We start from the raw sequence: 21,908 nt of genomic DNA on the forward strand, positions 1-21,908 counted from the left end.
CCTTCACATCCCTCTCTGCTGATACATGGGCCAAAGATGAGAAATGCTTTCTCAGAATGCACAAGGTACTGTTTCTCATGACTCACTCAACTGGGCATTTGCTTCCCAAGCCAGGAGCCTCCACCCACCTTTCACACCTTATCCTATGAACCTGATTCACCTTCCCAAGAATCTGTTCATGCTGGACTTGTCTTTACCTCATCCTCCTCTCCAGGATAGGCTTCATAGAATCTCAAATAGAATTTCAATGCTGCTAATAACTGTTATTTGAGAGGGGTTTGTTAGGTAATTAGGCTTGGAAGAATATGTCTGGTGTTTAAAGTGAGATCTCTGCATGACATCAACCCCTAGCCCATCTTCTTTCTCATAGAAAACATTGATGTTAGCTTGCTTATACTATTTAGTTACTAAAATAATTGTATTATCAGAGTTTGAAGCATCTTCTTGTGGCACTCAGATAAGAGATAAAACGTGGTTTTTTTAGTCCATGATCATTTTAGGTGTCAGGAATTTCTCAACTCCTAACACTAAAACCATCTTTCCATTTAATTTATTTTTTCATTTATTTGTTCTACAATTGGAACAACTGTAAATAAGTGAACTTTCCTACTATACTGTGCATTTTCTTAGGACTGGGAATAAAGACAAGGATCCTATTCTTAAACTAAGCAACTTCTGGGACCAAGGCAATGAGATATGCTTCAGAGACATAAAGATGGAGAATATGGAAACTTTCCCCTCAAGCAGCTCACTGTTTTTTAAGAAACATCAATATCCATAAAGCAAGGCTGTCGTGAGGGCTCTTGTTCTATTGGAACCATTAGTATGTCCAGTTAGTTGGCATTCTTTTTGATTGGTTGTTATCTGTATCATGATGATTATAATATTGTTACTGCCATTCCTGGAAGTGATCCTGTTTTTATTGAGATTCTACCATATGCTAGACACTATGCTAAGCATTGGGATATAATGGTGAGCAAAAGGCAGCATTTTTCTGAAGGACTTTACTGTCTGTAGACTAGACTCCAGCATTTGGAATAAGGTTTTTGTAGAAACACAATGGATGTAGGTAATTTATCTGTCTAGGCATGAGTAATTTATATTTTTCCTGAATCTGAATGAGTGGTGATGGTTGATCATAATGACTTACATCTGTAAACTCAGCTAGTAGGGAGATAAAGATTGGGAGCCCAGACAAAAAGTTAGTGAGACCTCCATCTTAACCAGTAGCTGGTCATGGTGGCATTCAACTGTCACCCCAGAAATGCAGAAAGCATAAGAGAATCACAATCTAGGCTGACCTAGACTGTCAAAACAAGAGATCCTATCCCCCAAATAACTAAAACCAAAAGGGCTGGGGGAGTGGTTCAGGTTTATACCACTAGCAAGAGTGAGGTCAAGAGTTCAACTCCCCCAGTACTAGAAGAGGGAGGAGAAAGAGGAGGAGAAGGAGAAGGAGGAGGAGGAGGAGAAGGAGGAGGAGGAGGAGGAAAGAGGAAGAAGAGTGATGGGGAGGAAAGGGATAACGAAGCAAGTAAAATTCTATCAAAAGAAACAAAACCTACACCAATATTAACACAATGAAAGCTTGATTGTGAGGATACTGCACAATTCAGACCCCCAGCACCTGGGCCAGGTAGGAGAAAACACAGAGGGTCTGAGTGCAGGGAACCTTCGTGAAAGGCCATTGGTGCCAGGCTAATGAATATGGATCTCATGCTGTGATGAGATGTTCTCATGCCCATGAGAACACTCCATGGGTTCCATCAGGCAATGAAGTGGACAGAAACATCCATACCTCTCTCATCCCATAAACAGAGAGACAATAGAAGAAATAAGGGGGGATATGTGAAAATGCTACATTGTTAGAATAAATAGAGCTGCATGACTATTTCGATTCTGCAAAAGCAAAGACAGAAGACTGAATGATGACGTCTAAGTGTTTGGTCATCTAATTGGTGGTGGTGCTCTCAATACGTTAAGGAACTTAGTAAGGGGGTGGATTTCAGCAGGGGATGATGTGCCCTGTTTTGAATGGTTTATAGTTGACATGTTCATGTGGTGGCCATGGAGCAGTGTCCAGGAAGTTTGGGGACAGAAGTTTCCTTAAAAGAAGAGCAACCAGGTAAAAGAAATGTGGGGAATATTGCTCAAAAGCTGGTAATCAAAACATTGAAAGTAAATGTAAAGAGATGATCTCAAAAAAAAAAACACCAATCCAAAAAAAAACCTCGGGACAAACTCAGTTTCTCTTTGCTTGTCCAGTGAACTCCTCGCCATGCAGATCCATCTATATGTTCCACTGTATCCATAAAATTGGTTTTTGTTTTCCCATGCAAACCCACACACACACATTCACACACTCTATCCTTTATCTAGGTCTCCAAGCAATTTATCTTGGAGTCTGATTAGCTGTGGATGAACTTGATTCTGTCTTAAACTGCAACTCCTAAAGAGCGGGAGATGTTATTCTGCATGAAATGTGTTTCACAAACTAGGTGCCCAGTAAGTGCTAATAAAATTGCTTTGAGGTGACCAGCTTCTATCTGTTAGGCCCTTGAGGATAACAGACTTTACATATGCATATGTTGTGAAATCATCATAACAATCCTGGGAGATGTTCATTATCTTCAACACACATGTCAGAGAACTGAAGTTTGGAGGATGAAGCAAGTCACACAACTTGTGGGGTATGTTAGTAGCTTTCTATCTCTGTAACCAAATACCTGAGAAAATCAACTTAAAGGAGGAAATATTTATTTTGGCTCATGGTTTTGAAGGTTTCAGTTCATGGTTACTTCGCTCAAGGTGAAGCAGGACACATTGTGGAGAACATGTGGTGAAACAAAGCTGCTTACCTCAGGGTGCCTGGGAGTGAGTTAAGAGAGAGGGAGTGGGGAAGAGGTAAGGGACAAGTTGTAACCTTCTAGGACATGCCCCCATTGACCAACTTCCTCCAACTAGGCCCCACCCCTACTGTTTCTACCATCTCCCAATACTCCATTCAACTCTGAATCCATCAGTGGATTAATTCATTGATGAGATCAGGGCCTTTGTAATCCAAAATTTGCTGCACTGGGGACCATGCTTTCAACACGAGCCACTGGGAGACATTCCAGGACAAAGGGTAAAATCCAAATTTGCACCCAGAATTATCTAACTCCAAAGCACACACTCATTTCATTAGCTCCTAGTGAAATCAACAACACAATGTCTTCTCCGTTGTTTCTGAAGATTGTTTAAAATTATTTAGTTATCAAGAATAGCCAACCAAATTGGAGCAGAGAAAATTAACATAAGTTTTAGAAAGCTTGTTTCTTACATTTTACTAAAAGAAATAATGAGCCTATTTCCAGAGAGTTAAGCCACAATCCAAGGAGTGAGTACAGAGGTTGGAAAACATGGTTTCCTTTCTTTCCTTCTTTCTTTCTTTCTTTCTTTCTTTCTTTCTTTCTTTCTTTCTTTCTTTCTTTCTTTCTTTCTTTCTTTCTTTCTTTCTTTCCTTCCTTCCTTCCTTCCTTCCTTCCTTCCTTCCTTCCTTCTTTCTTTCTTTCTTTCTTTCTTTCTTTCTTTCTTTCTTTCTTTCTTTCTTTCTTTCTTTCATTTTCTCTCCTTCCTTCCTTCCTTCCTTCCTTCTTTCTTTCTTCCTGCAGATTCCCATTTGGAAAATAATAGAATTTTCAAAGTCCATGCCATCCCAGTTTCCTCACCTCATGGAATTATGTCTTTGTGTGTGTTTGTGTTACTAGGTTTACTGAAAAGCCCAGTGAATAAGACAGCCCTGACACTGATTGCTGTGAGCTCCTGCATCCTGGCCATGGTGTGTGGCAGCCAGATGTCCTGTCCGCTCACTGTGAAGGTGACTTTGCATGTGCCTGAGCACTTCATTGCAGATGGTAAGAACCCAGCATCGAAGACCTCCCACAACTACTCAGGACTTTGCACCCCTGGCTGATCAAATGGCTCTAAGTATGGCCCAACCTCAGAGTTCTGTTTTATACATTAATGGAGAAGAAGACACATCTGAAAGGCTTCAGAAGAAACCCTTATCATTTTAAGTCCTGGATTACTAGAACTAAAGACTGCTTTTATGGGTGGGAGGAGTGGCTCAAGTGGTAGCATGCTGCCTAACAAGCATGAGGCCCTGAGTTCAAACCCCAGTACCGCCAAAAAAAAAAAAGACTACTTTTATTCTATGTGCCAGGATAAGGTTTTTTAAATGCAGGAGGAATTCACATGTGAATGCAGAAAGATGCAACTGCTTCAGAGAACCTACTTGTTCTGATTGTGCTTGTGGATCCTGTTCCAAATGTAAAATGCCCCCCAAAGACTATTTGCTAATTAAAAGCAAGAAAGAGTACATGAAGCTTATTGGAATGTCCTGCATGTTCTAGAGAATACTCATCTCTCATTCCCTGTAAATGTGCTTTACAAGTATCTTACATTCTACCACTTACTCTTCCCCAATTAAATTGAATTAATGAGACACTGTAGTCACCATGGTCATTAGCAAAGCCTGATCCAAGAAACTGACTAAGGATCTTTATGTCTATGGCTAAAGTGTCCTCTAGAAAAGTCGATTCAGTTTACACCCCCCAGCAGGGCACACTAGCACTGGTTCTTGGAAACTTTGTCCTCATGTGTATTACTATCTTTAGATGTATTAAAGTTTAGCATCAATATTATAATGAACAGAATTTTAAGTATATAACTTATAGTATGTTTTAGTTTTTAAACATTTTTCATTTTATTTATTTTTTGGCAGAACTAAGGTTTGAACTCAAGTCTTTACTCTTGCTAGGCAACCGCACTTGAGTCATGTCCCAGCCCATTTTGCTTTTAGTTATTTTTCAAATAGGGTTTTAGCCTTTTGTCCAAGGTTAGCTTTGGATCAAAATCTTCCTACCTATACCTCCCATGTAGCTAGCCTTACAGCTTGTTCTTTGAGATAGGGTCCCATTTAACTTGTTTTTGTATGGGCTGGCCTCAAACTGTGACCTTCTTATCTCCACTTCCCAAATAACTGGGATTACAGGCATGAGTTACTATGCCTGGCCTCATGCTTTTTCAACTTATACATTTTGATTGGTTTGGAAATAAGTATGTACCCATAAAACTGTCACTATCCATGATGCCATAAGTGTAACCATCACCACTGAAGGTGTTCTCTTTCCTTTTATGTGTGTTAAGAACATTTAACTTAAGATTACATGAGTTCATTCATCACAAACCAAAAATCATTTCCAGCACATCAGAAACTTCACTCACATCTCCTACCAGTTAATACTCTCCAGAGGTAACCAATCTTTTGACTTCCAGAACAATGTTAGTATTAGTAATTTTGTAAAATCCTTTTTCATTGGATATGTATAGAATGTTTTGAGATCCTTTCCCTATGTTTGTCAGCCTCAGCTCAATGTAACACATCTCATTTTTATTTTGTAAATTATGCTGTCCTGAACTTATACCCCCTTTCTCTGAAAAGTCCATACTCGTATTAATGCATCCTCTGCTTAGTCCCACTTTACCATGGGGAACTTGTTTTTCACTTGGACTGCAAATAAGCTCATTTGATGTATAGTCACTTGCTTTTCAGATCTATGTACAAGTATTCTGTCTTATCCCTATCAAATCACATGTACATAAAAACAGATAAACATGTGCCTGTGAGATAGCTGGGGAAGGCAGAGGAAGGCAGAAGAAATAAATTTTACAAGAGCAATAAGGCAAGAGGGTTCATGGGCTGAATTAATTGCCAGAAGCCAAGAGGGTCTGGAAAATTGGATGGGAGAATAAGAATAATGAGCACCGAGTTTGAAAAACAAACAGGGGAAATTATAACCATTATGAAAGGCATGCCTCCACCTGTTACCCTCACCAATCACTACTCACTCATTGTTAAGTGTTGGTTCTTAAAGATATCCAAGTTTTAACTATTTATTTGCATATATATAGAAATGGTGGTTCTTAATGACTAACTTACTCCAGGCTATGGTAAAATAGTGTAATGGCTAAGGGCACAGGCTTTGAAATGACACAAACATGTATCCAAATGTCTGTTCTATTATCTGCCACTTCTGTAACCAAGTGAATGACTTACTCTTCTTGTTCTTCCATCTCTGCATCTATAAGATGGGGTAAAGAGGCCAGGCATATGGCACATGCCTGTCACCCCAGCTACTCAGGAAGCAAAAAAGCTAGCAAGATCTATCTCAACAAATAAGGCAAGCATGGTGTTGCATGTCTGTGAACCAAACTATGAGGAGGTGCACAGGAGAACCTATTGGAAAAAACAATAACTAAACCAAAAAGAGCTAGGAGCATAGCTCAGGGGGTAGAGTGCCTGCTTAACAAGTGCCAGGCCCTGATTTTAAACTCAAGTACTGTGCTCCTAACCCCAAAATAGGGATGAGAGTCATACTTGTCTCATAGGGGTATTGTGAATACTCCAACTTCTGCTTCTTTCCCATGTTTATCAAATTTTGAGATTGCATGTAGCTGGGAAATAGCAAAATCAAAGGGTTATTTAAGAAACCTATAGACAGTCTTGATGATTTGCAAGGGCAGACCTTTTTCAATGGCCTACTGATATTCCATCTGACCTCTGTCATAGACATAAATTTTTATAACTGCTATGCACTTATCTATTTTTGCCCCTAGACTGGAATCTCTGTGTGAGGAGGAACTGGGTTTTTTGGGAGAAATATTGTTATCTCTGATGATGCACAATTCCTGGTCCATGATGGATATTCAATAAGTATACATTGAGTACATTAATGTTGCTTGTTAAAGCAGAATTGTTAATGGCTCTGTGAGAGTCTTCTACTAGCTTTCTAAGCAAAGAGGAAACTCAGTCAAATAAAACTAAGGATGAGGCATGATAGCACATGCCTGTAATCTCAGCCCTTGTTAGGTTGAGGCAGGAGGTCACAGGTTCCAGGCCAGACTGTGCTATTACATAGTGAGTTCCAGGTCAGAGTTTTATAAATGTGCCTGAAGTTTATTTTCATCAGGTATAATAAGATATGCAGATATTGACATAACTGTCATGAAACACAAAGTTTTTATACTCACAGATTCCAGAAACAGGATGTACAATACACCATGTAGATCCACAGCATACACACACTAGGACCTGTCAAGACTCAGAGGGCAAATGGAAAGTGCAGGCAAGAGCCTGAATTGTGGTCAGTGACAAAGGAAAGGATGAGGCAGGATAAGCAGGATAGATAGGTTTAGGAATGGCTAGTTGGAATATTTTTGGCAAGTGATGAGGTTTAGGAATTTAGATGCTGCCCCTAGTTGCCTAGGCTCTTGCCCTGTGGTGATGAGTGCATGAACCACAGGAAACAATCTGGGCTCAGATAGGTTAATTTGCATATGAAAGTCATGCACCTGGGCTTGTCTTTTGCTGTCTCTGAGGGGGCAGTCTCTCCTCAGTTAGGAAGGCCCGAATACCAGAGCATCAAGAATACAGAATGCAAAACAAGTCATGTTTAGAGCAGGGTAGAATGGGAGGAGTGTAAATGAAGAGGGTAAAGATGGGTGAATTTAGTTGATGTATAAATATGGAACACTGAAACCTGTTGAAGTCATTTTAAGAAGAGGGAGAAGGAAGAGGAAGAATACCCAAATCTGGGTACATTGTATGCATATACAGAGAGGTCACAATGCCCTGTACCCTATTATATGGTAATAAAAACATTAAAAACAAAAAAATAAAACAGAAAGTATAGTTAATTAGAAATAACCATGGAGTTCTGGACAAGTTCTGGAGATGTAATGGAGCAAGCGTCTCAGGCAGCATTGGGAGAGCCTGACCCACAATATCTCAGTCTCCAGACAAAATGTAGTCTCCAGCCCTTACATGATGTTACGTCTTGGTTAGAAATGTGTCCTTTTAAATGAAATAAATTCAGGTTTGGATCTCAGTTCTGTCAGTTTATTACCATGAAACATAAGTGAATCAAATAGGGAATAATTCTCACAAGTGGGAATTACTTTGAGAGTAATGAATCACTTGTGTGAAAAGTGCCTACTTAGGTCTAAAACATTGTGATTTCTCAATAAATGGTAAGTAATAGCATTCTTATTCTTTGAACAACTCATAGACCATGGGACTTCAGAAGCTGTGACATGGTGGGGCAAGACAATAGAGAAGACTCAATAGGTGAATTTAACTGCTCTCCTATGAGGAGGTACATGATGGAAGCGACTTTCCCACTTGAAGATCTTCAACTCCTGGGCATCAGCAGGAGTCCTGAGAGCAGCCAGAACCTGGAGTCAGGTGATGGCTCTCCAGCTTCCCAGTATGATCCCATTTCTACGGCAGAAACTGAATTTACTACTCAGCTGTTTCCCCTTAACAGTTATCCACACTGAAAGATAAGGGAACAGAGATTATCAGAGGAATAGAATCCAGTCTTCTGTTGGGGTGGAGAAAGATCTAGAAAAGAACAGTTTTTTATTTATTGTTCTAGTGGGGTTTCTGGTTTCAATTTCTAGAGATACCAGGCTGTTATGTAAGGGGATAAGACAGAAAGTGTTGATGGTGACTATTTTCCTGGATCCCTGTCATCACTGGGCATTGATAATTATAAATGTGCTATGATCTATCATAAATAGAGTAAGTAATACAAATGGAGAGTGTACAATCAATTCAATGATATTTTACACTTAGATCATTATAAGGGCCCCCTAAGGCCACTGGCAGGTTAAAAAAAAAATCATAATGAGACCCATCACGGTGATGGAAGTTCATGTCAAAGAGGACTAGTTCCATTTGAGACCAGTTCTCTCAAGGACATAGTTCTCACCCTCTCTCACCCTCCCCCAGGAGCTCCAGCTGCCAGGGCATTGGCCTGTCTTGGTAGGGAGAGCCATCAGCCAAGCTTGCACGTTGAGCTGTCCATGGTGCTGAAATATTAGATGGCTCTGAGTAATGTGTCTAGTCTTCAGGAAGAAAATGAGTTCTGACCTTATGTTACTGTATAGTTATACTTGATGCTTACTGCCCATTATAGGGAAAGGTCAGCACGACAGAGCACTTGTCCAGAACCCAGCTGGCAAGAACCATACATACTGACACAGTCCGCATCAAAGCCCTTGGCAAATCCCACCCCTTCTTTTTTCTGGGTTTCTATAAGGCTACTAGTGGCTTTTTGCCCTGCTAAGCATACACTGAAGAGATGGAATGCATTTGCACAAATGCCTACTAGGCAAAGTTTAGCATTGTTTCTCCACCTGTGATCTATAAATTGTCTGCATTTGGCTGATACCCAGAGCTAGTGAATCAGACCCTGAGGGTGGAGCCCAGGTATCAATATTCTTTATGAGAATTCTAAATTGTCCCTCAATAAAACTTTGAGAGATATGTTGTATTAGTTAGTTTTAATATCTGAGAAAAACAACTTAAAGGAGGAAATATTTATTTTTGCTCATTGTTTCAGAGATTTAGGTCTATGGTCATCCAGCTCTATTTCTTTCAGGCCTGTGACAAGGCAGAACATCATGTCAGAAAAGCATGGTAGAGTAAAGTTGCTCATCTCATGGAAGTCAGGAAGCAGAGAGAGAGAAGAAGAGCAGGGGACAAGATGCTCCTTCAAAAGCATGCCTCTGAGGGATCTGCTTCTTCCACTTAGGTCCCAACTAGGCAGTAGAAGTTTCTGCCACCTTCCAATAATACCATCAAATTACAGTGTCACTACAGATTAATCCACTGAATAAGTCACAGCCCTCATGATTCAGTCTCCTCTCAATGATTGAGTCCACCAGCTGGAGACAAAGTCTTCAATACATGAACCTTTTGGGGGACACTTTATATCCAAATCATAACACAATATCAATATAGCAATATGATATTTATATGATTTATATCCAAATCATAACACAATATCAACTTACACTTTCAATATCTCTCCCACTTACCTTCTATATAACACATGTGGTCATTCCTTGAGAACCCTGGGAATCCTCATATGAGTCTATAATAAGATATTTGGTTTCCTCCATTTTTTACTTTATTGATGTCTTATTAATAGACTACCTGACAGCATAACTCTGATGATTGCCTATATCAATTACTACAATGTGAATAGTCTACTCCTTGGGCTTATGTTATATTAACCCTGATCACAGAGGTTTGGAGCTCATCAAAATTGCCATGCAGGAAGCATAATTTGTGAGTGGTTATTGATTAACATTAACAAAGATCAGGAGGATCATGGCTCAAAGCCAACCCTAGCAAATAGTTCATGAGACCCTATCTTGAAAAAATCCTTCACAAAAAAAGGACTGGTGAAGTGACTCAAGTCGTATGCCCTGAGTTCAAACCCCAGCAATGCAAAAACAAACAAAAAACCTATCTTAGCTGAGATGTTAGTTCCCAATGTAAGACAGAATATACTCACACAATTTGGTCAGCCCAGTTGAAGAGACCACACTTAAAGGAATAAGCTGTCTGCATCAAGTGGGCAAGATGGTTCCACTTCAGGATAGGCAAGTAATATTATATCTAGAGTTCCCTGTTCTGTTTTGGGAATTAAAGTACATTGGAAGTTTGTTAAGGAGTTGATTTGGTAGTGAAGAATGTTACTGAAAAAAATATTGTAAATACCTAATGACCACTTATGGAAAGGATGGAAAAGAATATTTTAAAAAATGAGTTTAAGAAGCCTGGATGAGAAGGGAATTTAAGGTTATTGGGCATATCTATTATATATCTTGCAATGTACAGAGCACTTTACATAGATGTCTTCACTCAGTTCTCATAGCAAAAATGTAAGGCAGGATGTAGCACTTCTCATTTTGCATACCTGAAAAGTGTAGACGTTAAGAGGCAACCTGAAGAATATTTGCATACTCTACATCTGACAAGAGGGTAATATCCAGAATATATAAGGAATTCAAACATCTTAATAGAAAACACTCCCATAAAATGATTTAAAAATGGGCACTAGACGTAAACAGACATTTCAAAAGAAGATGTACAAGTGACCAATAAGTATGTGAAAAAATCCCAACATCTCTTTCATCAGAGCAATGCTTATCAAAATCATAATCCAGTTAGAATGACTATTATCAAAAAGATAACAGATACCAAGTGCTGAGTGGGATGCAGAGAGAAGAGAACTTTACAAGTGATAATGTTTTAAGTTAGTATAGCCATTAAGGATAACAGTACAGAAGTTCCTCAAAAATTAAAAACATTACTCCCATATAATTAAGCAATCCTACTCCTGGTTCTATATCCAAAAGAAATGAAATCAGAATGTTCAACAGACATCTGCACTCTCATATTTATGGCAGCACTATGTGCAGTAGCCAAGAAATTGGAACAAGCGAAGTGCTGGTTAATTGATGAATAGATAAAGAAATATGGTAAATATACAAAATGGAATACTATGCAGCATAAAAAAGTATGAAATCTTGTCATTTGTGACAACATAGGTGGAACCAGAGGTCAATATGGTAGGTGAAGTAAGCCAGAAACATGAAGACAAATATTGGATTATCTAATAATGTGCAGAATATTAAAAAGTCTATCACATAGAAGTTAAGTGGAAAACAGTGATTTCCAGAATTGAGAAAAGTGTAGGGAAGAGAAGGATGCAGAAATTGAATCAATAGATACTAAGTTATAATTAAATATTATACAGAAGTTCTAGTGTTCTATTGCACAGCAGGGTGACTCTAGATAATGATGATGTGCTGTATATTTCAAAACAGCTATAAGAAAGGACTTGAAATATTTTTACCATAACAAAATGACAAATGTTTGAGGAGATAGATATGCTTACCCTGATGTGAACATTACTCAGTGTACACATGTATCAAAAAAAAATCACATGGTGCCCCATAAATATGTACTATTTTGTAGATCAATTAAAAATAAGTGTAAATAAATTTAGAGCTCAAAGATGCCAAGTAATTTGACCAACTGAATGCACAAAGATGAAGCAGTATGAAAACTTATGTCTACCTGAACCCCAGTTCAATCCAACATCCTTCCATGCTCTAAGCTTCCATAAATGTACCATGAAAATTATTCTCATTTGTCTGCAAAAGACTGGCCTTGGGAGGCCTCAGGAAGCAAAACTAGAACTGTATGTGTGATAAGGGTGGTGAGGAGTGGCAGAAGATGTTGCCTTGCTCTGGAAATGTCTTCCTCTAGTACTGACTGTGTGACTTTGTGCTAGCTACTTAGATTTTCTAAGCTTCAATTTCATTATCTATATACTGGGGATAATAGCAATACTTATCTCTTAGAGTTATTGTGCAGAATAAATGAAATAATGTTCATAAAGCTTTTAGCTCAGTACCTAAGACCTAGTAATGGCTCAATAAATCATATAAATGTTAGTAGTTGTGATAATATTTTCTTAATATTGGAAGGGGGTCATTGCAAGGTAATGAGTTCCCCATCATAGGGAACCTCTAGAGAATAGATGGCCACATTTCTGTGAAGCCATAGAAGAGAATAGAAGAAAAAGAATGCTTTTGGCTTGAGTGTATAATATTTTGATCTGGAACCATTTTATCAGAATCTAAATTTTAAAACCATTTTAAAAGACTTTGAGAATATATTTGTTTATTCTTTACTGCCTCATCTCTGATTCTTACCCATTCTTTGCCTAAGCTCAGAAATAGAATAAGATTTAGAAATAGGGGAGGCCAAGAGTGTCTCTTAAATAATTTTCTTAGCTAAATGTACACAAATATGTACATATACACACATGTACATAAAACTGTGATTTCATATGATATGATTATTGATAAAATACCTCTGTCAAAATGGCTTTTTATTCAGGCAATTTAAACTATTAACCTCATCTTCTTGGTTGAACTAAGATGGTATTCAAGTCTTTTCTGTTCCTATGATTGAGTTATTTGGAGTCTGAGGATTCTTTCAGAGTCTAGGAAATCGTTAAGTAAAAATGCCCACACTTTGGGACAGCCTACTTATTAATATGCCACACATGGAGGTGTATTAATACAAATTTGTTTACAATGAATCTTACCTACATTTATTTGCTTCCATTCCTATTTCTTGTCTTTCAACCCAGGAGAGTTAGCTAATGCATGGCTTTGTGCCTTTAATGAGGAGTGAGGCTCATAATTGGCTTTAGAGCTAGTTTGCAGTGATCTGAAAACATGGGAGGAGTATTTTCATGGGAGGAGTTCTTAGAAGGGAAAATTACACCACAATAAAAGTGGCTGTTCAGCCACAACTGGCAAGTAATTTCTTTGAAAAGTAGTTCCTTGGACACCCGCTTGCAGGAATCATCCCAGATTTTGTTTTAAAATATTCAGTGTTGATCACAGATCTTGAACATCATGGAATTGGTGGAAATGCTGTACAATGTGGCCTCTGCCTTTTTCTTCCTTAACTCATTTGCATATACCTGATACTGTCTAGAAAAGTAGAATGTTTTCTCTTGCATCTACTGTTCTCCATACCTTTGTTTGTACATTATTCTCCAGTGCAAGAACCCTTCCTCATTTCCATATACTACACCTACTTCATCTCTAAGTTCTAGTTTAATTTTCTCCTTTTGCCATAAAGCCCCCTTCAGTTGCATGACCCTGAGATAAATAGTCTCTCATCCCTTGAATATTTTATATGAATGTATTTTTTCCTTCCTAAAGACTTCTGTCTACCTTCCCTGCTACCATTGTTTATGTGTCATTGAACTAACTGCTCTAATCAAAGAACTGGCCTCTTACATTAAATGTAGCCTCCCTCCAGTTTTTTCTCAACACTACAGTGATATTTTAAAATGAAAACTCTCAGTAAGTTACATCTTTCCATAAGACTGTTTAATGACTTCCTTTATATATTTTTTTTAAATAAAGACTAAAGTCATTAACAGTTCTACATACCTGTAAGGTCAGATCCCTTCCTACCTCTCCAGTCTTACCACATACCACTCTATCCAATGATTCCATAAATATTCTGTTTCCTCCTACCTTAGGGCCTTTGCACATAGTGCTGTTTCTGATTGAAATCTTCTCACCACTTCCCCAGTTTCTTGCATTTTTTCAATAGTGATTGACTTCCATTTGTCATATCCCAACTTCTGTTAGATCCTTTACTAATTGTTCTTGAACCCTGAATCCTCCCTTTATTGAACTTATTTCTATTTTAAATTACATACTTAGATAGATAATTTTGGTCTCTCCCACTGGGTCGCACTCTCCATGAGGATAGAGATCATATGTGTTTGTTTTGCACATTGCATTCAGCACTTAGGACAGTGTCTAAAAACAGAAGTGGTGCCCCCAAAATGTATTTGCCAATAAAAAAAGGAAGTATTATAATGGATATGCTTAAATTTCCTCAAGGGGTAGGATAATAGGGTATTCATGTTCTAACCTGTTATAATGCCTAATAGAAGTTTGGACTCAGTAGATATGTAATAAATTGTACCTGTAAATGAATGGAGGGAGGGAGGATAGGCAGGTGGTCTCAGATGCCCTAAGAAGATCTATTCTGGGGAATGACTGTGCAAGGAATATGAAGCATCATTCCCCAAGGTTTTTGCTCCCATCCCCAAAGATTAGAAACTTCAGTCACACTCATATTCCTACCCCTAACACCAAAATGAAACAAGCTTTATCCTAGAGCCCAGGAAGAGGGGAAAATATAAATTGAACTGAGATTCAGAGAGCCCATGGGGGAGGTGGCAATGAAACACCAATAAACCATATTAATATGCTGAAACCAGAAAGAATAGGTTGAACTCCAACCCAGACTTAATAACTATACGTGAGAGAGTACAGGGAGAAGGCAAGGCTAGGTTTCAGTCAGAATTAAAATGAGATCTGTAATGAAACTGGTGATATAATTATAAACTGTGAAAACTTTTTTTTTCTTTTTGCTTCCTCTTATACTTAATGGGCAACTTGCTCAGCAATGGCCCGGAGCTGGTGCTGGGAAATGTGGATACCCCCTAGAGTGGACTCTGGGTTTTTTTTTCCAAACCTCTTCATTAGGAAAGTCTAAATCCACAAAACTGTGGAAAGAAAAAGTGCTTCAAGCCATTTCATCCTTAAATAGTAGTTGATCCTCAGGTTGAATATGACAAGGGGCCTGGAGGAGTACAAACCTAGGAAAGCCATTCTAAGCAGCTGATCATGTTCAAGCTTTTATGGATATCACAACAGCCAGTGGGATTCAGATTTTTAATGACACCCTGTGCTAAGATGTTAGCTTGGCTTCCAACCAGAATGAATTATTACTAATTTCATTCCTTAACAAAAGAGATAACTGAATTTGACGTCCAAAATTGGAGACTAATTCCTGTGTTTTGATAGCAGACTGAGTCCAAAAATATGTTCCCAGGAACTGGGGGGCAGAGGGTTGTTGCAAGGGATAGCAAAACTCAATTTTCTCTCATTAATGATTCCATTCTGTTGTGAGTAGCAGGCCACTTTGCCTTTTAGACTGGGAGGAGAGAGAACAGGCTGAGAGCTTTGCTGAGATGGATCTCAAGTGTAGAACATGAGATGTTCCACAATCATTGGCTTGGTGTTCACCAAATGGTGTAAGATTGGGACAGTGGGGCAGTGACTAGAAGACAGATGGTAATATGTTAAGTGTGTGTGACACAGGAGATGTAGGTTTTAGAATCAGTTGTGCTTTCTAGTTTTAGGACCTTGGATATATTAAAACACCTTCTGAGCTCCAGTTTCCTCATCTTAAAATAATGTCACTAATCCCTGCCTTGAAAGATTACCAGTGGGCTGGTGTGTTTTAATGCACTTCTCCAATTGTGAGAGTGATTATGATTGTGAGAAGCTTGCGCCTTTCTCTTACTATTTGTTCATAGCTTTATTATTTATAAAGACCACTCAAGGGTTGGAATAGCATCTTAGTGCATAAATCTAGGTAAGCAAAAGGAACAGTGTTTAGGTAGTTTGACCTCTCTTGACCAGAAGGGAGAAGCCAAATACCTAAAAATTCATTAATAACACTGTCCCCCATTCTTGTACAGTGTCTGTTTCTTCCTTCTTTCTTCCTTCATCCCCTCTTTCTTTTCCACCTGGCCTTTCTATGGTCAACAAGTATTTGAGTATAACCTCTGTGACATGCTCAGAAACTAGAGATGGATAAAACCCAATCTCTGGCCTCCCCCAGTTTAGTGGCAAGTAAAAGATGCAATGCAGTGTGGTAGGATTCCTAGTGGTATTTACTGGATAGTTTGAAGGTACAAGGTAGGCAGCGTGGACCTCAAGCTGGAGATGAATAGTAGTGCTAAAAAATAAGTTATCCAGAGGCACCTGCACATCCATGTTTATTGCGGCACTATTCACAATAGCCACGTTATGGAAACAGCCAAGATGCCCCACCACTGACGAATGGATTAAGAAAATGTGGTATCTATACACAATGGAATTTTATGCAGCCATGAAGAAGAACGAAATGTTATCATTCGCTGGTAAATGGATGGAATTGGAGAACATCATTCTGAGTGAGGTTAGCCTGGCCCAAAAGACCAAAAATTGTATGTTCTCCCTCATATGTGGACATTAGATCAAGGGCAAACACAACAAGGGGATTGGACTATGAGTACATGATAAAAGCGAGAGCACACAAGGAAGGGGTGAGGATAGGTAAGACACCTAAAAAACTAGCTAGCATTTGTTGCCCTTAACGCAGAGAAACTAAAGCAGATACCTTAAAGCAACGGAGGCCAATAGGAAAAGGGGACCAGGAACTACAGAAAAGGTTAGATCAAAAAGAATTAACCTAGAAGGTAACACCCACACACAGGAAATCAATGTGAGTCAACTCCCTGTATAGCTATCCTTATCTCAACCAGCAAAAACCCTTGTTCCTTCCTATTATTGCTTATACTCTCTCTACAACAAAATTAGAAATAAGGGCAAAATAGTTTCTGCTGGGTATTGAGGGGGCAGGAGAGGGAGGGGGCGGAGTGGGTGGTAAGGTAGGGGGTGGGGGCAGGGGGGAGAAATGAACCAAGCCTTGTATGCACATATGAATAATAAAAGAAAAAGGAAAAAAATAAAAATAAAAAATAAGTTATCTTTACCACATGCTACCTGAATGAGATCTAAAAGCTGTGAGTGTTTGCCTGGAGGTGTGTTGTGGTTGGTGGCAGGACCAGAGAGGGACATGGATACTTTCCACTGCATCCTTCCATACCCTATGGTAGAAACCTCCCAATAGTTACAATACTGACAGCACTAATAATTGAGAACATTTATAGAATTGTTGCTAAGTGCTATGTGCTGTGCTAGGTACTTTGCAAGGTCTTATCTTATTTGATTTTGTTATTTCCTGAATTAGGTGCAATTATTATTCTAATTTTAATTTAAAGGACATGCAAAAATTTAAAGGCCATGTGAGCTTAGGGAGGTCATTTGCTACATAGGCAGTAAAGGATTGAGCAGAATTCTTTCAAATTAGCATCCATAAAACATGGTATAAACAGAAATGTATAACTATGATCAGGTTCTGGCTCTGATGTGAAATCACCATGACTTTTAGCAAATATCTACTTCTCCAGGCCTCAGTTTCTTCATTATGAAACATAGGAGGGGACCAAGAGGCTACTTAAAATTCCTCTTTGCCCTAACATTTTAAAAGTAGAGGGAGAAATACTAGGATTAAAATCCTGTAGGACATTATGGTATGTGAAATAAGCCAGATTCAGAAAAACAAACACTGCATGTTCTCACTCACATATTGAAGCTTTAAAAAAAAAAGGGAGTGTCATGGAAATGGAGAGTAGAATAGGGGTTGCCAGAGTCTGAGAAGGGCAGGGGACAGGAAGATAGGCATTTCGTTTAATGGATACAAAATACAGTTAGATAGTACAATGAAGTTTGGATGTTCTATACCGCACTAAGGTGACAATAGTTAACAATAATTTGTTGTATTCTTCTAAGCAGCATGAACAGAGGATTTGAATGCTCCCAACACAAAGAACTGATAAACATTTGAGGTGGAGGATATGCTAATGCCCTGATTTGAGCATTTCGAATTGTTTATGTATATCAAAATATTGCACAGTATTCCATGAATATATACAATGATTATGTATCAGTTTAAGAAGTGTCCACCTTTACTTATCCCATGAGAGACAAGACTTTCCATTAGTGTCACGTTAGTGTTCCCAGTACTCTTTCTTCAGAATGATTTGGGACAATCTGCAGCGAGACAACCCCAGTGTAAGGATGCCTGGAGCAGAGGCAGCTGAGCAAACTTTCCACAGCCCACAAGTTGCCATTTGAAGAAAGCTTAGAAGGATCACAGCCAAGCTTCTGCAGGGACTGTAGGCTCCCAAGGCTGTCTGGATGAAAAAGAAAGTGGTGTGAAGCCCAGGCTGCGGTGGGAGAGATATATCCTCATCTCTAGCTCTCAGCCCCAGATGCTGAGGGACCTTGAACATCATCATCGTCGATGCCAGCATGAATAAGGAGGGGGAGAATGCATTGTATTCAGAGGGGAAATGCTGAGATGGGAGGAATAATTAAAACCTGTGCCCTTCCCCCAGCCCTGGTATTCAGCAAAGCCTTGCTATTTTGTTTTCCTCCATAACTTGCCCCTCTGGATTATCTAAGCCAAATATATCTGCAGCTGCTCAGTCTTGGGGTTTCCAGAAGCTGTTGGCAACTTTCTGAATCTCTGCTAAGGGCATCTCATCCTCAGTGGGAGTTGTCCCCAAGGCCTGGGCCATCCCTCAACTCCCGTTTATCCCTTTCTCTGCTTTAACCCTGGCTTGCATTTGAACTTTATCTGTGAGTCCATACATTCAGACTTTAAGCTGACATTTACTAAGCATCTGCTCGGAGCCAGAACTCAAATTCTGGGACAAGCTCAGACTCAGTCAGCATTAAAGAATGGTAAGTTGGTGGGGAGAAGGTAAGATTTAAAATCAGGAAACCTCAGGTTCAAATCTGTACTCTTCTACGTACTAACTATGGATCTTGGACGAGTCAGCCCACTTCTCTGAGCCACCAGTCACAATCTATATATGTAAAGTATAAGCCCTTCCTTCACAGGGTGGAGATGAGGATGAAATAGAGAATAGCATGAAAATAGTTAAAAAATAGATGGTCAGTAAATGCTAATCACAGCCTCAACAGCATCATGACTGTTATTTAAAGTGATGGCATCCTGTAGCAAATGACTTCATTAGGTATTAGATCACAAGCTGAAGCTTGGAGAGCACATACATGAGGCAGCACCATTGCCAGGGAAGCCTTGAGTGTTCCCCACTGGGCAGATCTGGATGAAGCCTGGAAGATGCCTGCTTGGGTCTTTTCCCATTTGAAGAATTAGGATGTGCAGGGATTGGTAGTGAGCATCCATACTTCTGTTGGAGATAGGGGAGGGACTGAAGACAAGATGGTCAATATTCCAGGAAAAATGAACAGCGTACACAAAGGTGTGGCAGGAGCAGGAAATATCCAGAGTAGCAGGGGTTCCTTGGAGGGCATTAATGGAACTCAGAGAAAGCCAGCCAGGGAGTACAGGGGCTCTCTGTGTTGGGCTTTTCTTTTCCTTTTTTCCTTCCTTCCTTTCTTCCTTCTTCCCTCCCTTCCTTTCTTCCTTTCTCCCTCTCTTCTTCCCTCCCTCTGTCCCTCCTTTCCTCCCTCCCTATCTCTCTTTCTCTTTCTTTTTTCTCTTTTTGGTGATACTGGGGTTTGAACTCAGGCCCTCATGCTTTGCTAGGCAAGTGCTCTACCACTTGAGTCATTCCCTTAGCTTTTTTTGCTTTCAATTGTTTTTCAGATAGGGTCTGTCTAACTTTGCCCAGATTTACCTGGAACTGAAGTCCTAGCTCTGATCTCTGAGTAGCTGAGATTACAGAGATGAGCCACCATACCCAGATTTTTTTACTTTTATTTTTATAGTTCTGAGACTTGAAACCAGGGCCTGGCACCATGCTCTGTACACCACACCTGTCATGAACTTTTATCCTGGAAGTGATTGAGTATCATGGAAGCACCAAAGGATTTTAAAGAAAAACGTATAGGGGTTGCAATTGTTTTTGCAAAAGGCCATGCAGTTTAGTAATTCAGACTTCAGGCTGTAGGGTCAGTCATGTCTGGTTTCAAGTGCTATCTTTATGCATTCACAGCCATTTGATGTCACCAAAGTTACTTGACCCTTGTTACTTATTTCTTAATCTATACAGTTGTGAGAATTAAAGAAGATAATATCTGCAAAGTATTTAGCAGAACACTTGGCAAACAGAAAGCACTTGCAATATTAGTTTTTATTAACACCATCGTCATCACTTCTAGTCTATGTTGGCTCTTCCTGTTAAATGGTCTGAACTTTTCCATTTTGCACTCAGCACGTTTGCAGTTACTTAGTCAATGCCTAATTTGGTTAAGACTGGACTGTAGAATCTTACTTACTGACTTACTTACTTTCTTACTTACTTACTAGGATTGATATCTGTTTCTAAATATTTCTAATATTTATTGAGTTTGTTATTTAATCTCTGTAAGCCTGTGTTCATCTGTGAAATAGGGACAAACACAGTAAACCACCTTAAAGGGTAATCTTGCTTGGCACATATTCAATATTCAAAAAACTATAGTCCCTGTCAAAGCTACTTGAAGTTACTTAAAGGCAGACCACAATATAAAAGGGAGTCTGAAGTTGCCAAGGCTGGAGGCCAGCATACAAATTGAGGTGGGGGGAGGTTGCTATATTTACTTTGTATGATAATGTCTGAACAGAATATTAGAAATAAGAGTGAAGATAAGGGAGTTCCTGTAGAGGTAGCAACTAATTGCAGCCAGAGGCCCAGAAGGGTCAAGAGTCAAAGATTAGGTGGCATCTGCCTCCAGATCCCTGATGGCCGGTGAGCCTGGGCATCAGCCTAAGAGGCCCAAGAGAGGGGAGAGCTAGGCTGAATAATCTCTTTTGCAAGACTCTGAGGTATGATAGGGAAGCACTTGGACATCAACAGCAGCATCTATGACCTCAAATCCTAACTGCAGCTTCATTTCAGAAAAATAAGGATGCTAATGTACCAAAATTGAGACTATTGTTGTGAGAAGTGAGTGATTTTAAATGCACAGACCTAGCAGGTGGTAGACACGCTCAAGCACTAGCTGTTATTATGATTCTACAGGATCCTCCTGATATGAGACAAAGAGTATGATGCCCACCTCTTGGAAACATTTGTGCCATGTGTGTGTGCATGTGTGTGTGTGTGAGAGAGAGACAGAGAGAAAGAGAGAGAAAGAGAGAGAAATGTAAGCAGCTATGAAGAATACACAGTATTAAGACCTTTATAAATCCTGCCTGTATGAAATTTATTAGTAAGAGATGTCACTGTGCTCCGAGAGCAAAATAAATTGGCCAGATCACTGAAGGCTGCTCTCCTAAAAGTTTGAATGGTCTGAATAATATCTCAGGTGATGTCTTGGCCCAGGATTGGGCCAGAGTGGAGGAAGGGAGAGTAATCACCCATAGAGCTGCTGACATGACACATGAGTATGAAACTTCTAGGGGTGGCTATTTCCTGAAAAGATTCAAATACAATATTAATATGCTGGGCACAAGACTGACTCAAAAGCAATAGCCTGAGCTCCTGAAAGCAGGCCCAGGGACTTAGGGATGGGAGCTAGTGTCATATTTGAAATATGGAATCAATTAAAAATGGCAGCTTCTACCACCTTAAAAGGGAAAGTGTGGGCACAGGGCTGAGGGCACACAGTGGGCATATTGCCAGGTAGCTAGCTTGGCAATTTTCTAAATTATAGACTGTTAGAACTGGAGATTATTTTCAGCCTTATCTTTACTTGTTCCACTCTGAAGGCATCTCACATTCCAGCCACATATTATGGATGTTTCCTGCAGGCCCAGACTCTTTTTTGCTCCTTTGCAAACAATTCTTTCCTTTTGCACAAACACCCTA

General features: G+C 39.4%; 1 protein-coding gene across 4 annotated transcripts in view; it reads left to right on the forward strand.

The window, feature by feature from the left end:
• The window catches only part of Astn2 (astrotactin 2), an 888,234-nt gene that overhangs the window by 342,173 nt on the left and 524,153 nt on the right, over positions 1 to 21,908 (forward strand). For all 4 annotated transcript variants that reach the window (XM_074051155.1, XM_074051156.1, XM_074051153.1 and 1 more), the window contains one exon: positions 3,750 to 3,896. In XM_074051155.1, the coding sequence (XP_073907256.1) occupies positions 3,750 to 3,896 (147 nt within the window). The remainder of the gene's footprint in view (positions 1 to 3,749; positions 3,897 to 21,908) is intronic.

Source organism: Castor canadensis, chromosome 13, assembly GCF_047511655.1.
Source record: "Castor canadensis chromosome 13, mCasCan1.hap1v2, whole genome shotgun sequence".
NCBI classification, from domain to species: Eukaryota; Metazoa; Chordata; class Mammalia; order Rodentia; family Castoridae; genus Castor; species Castor canadensis.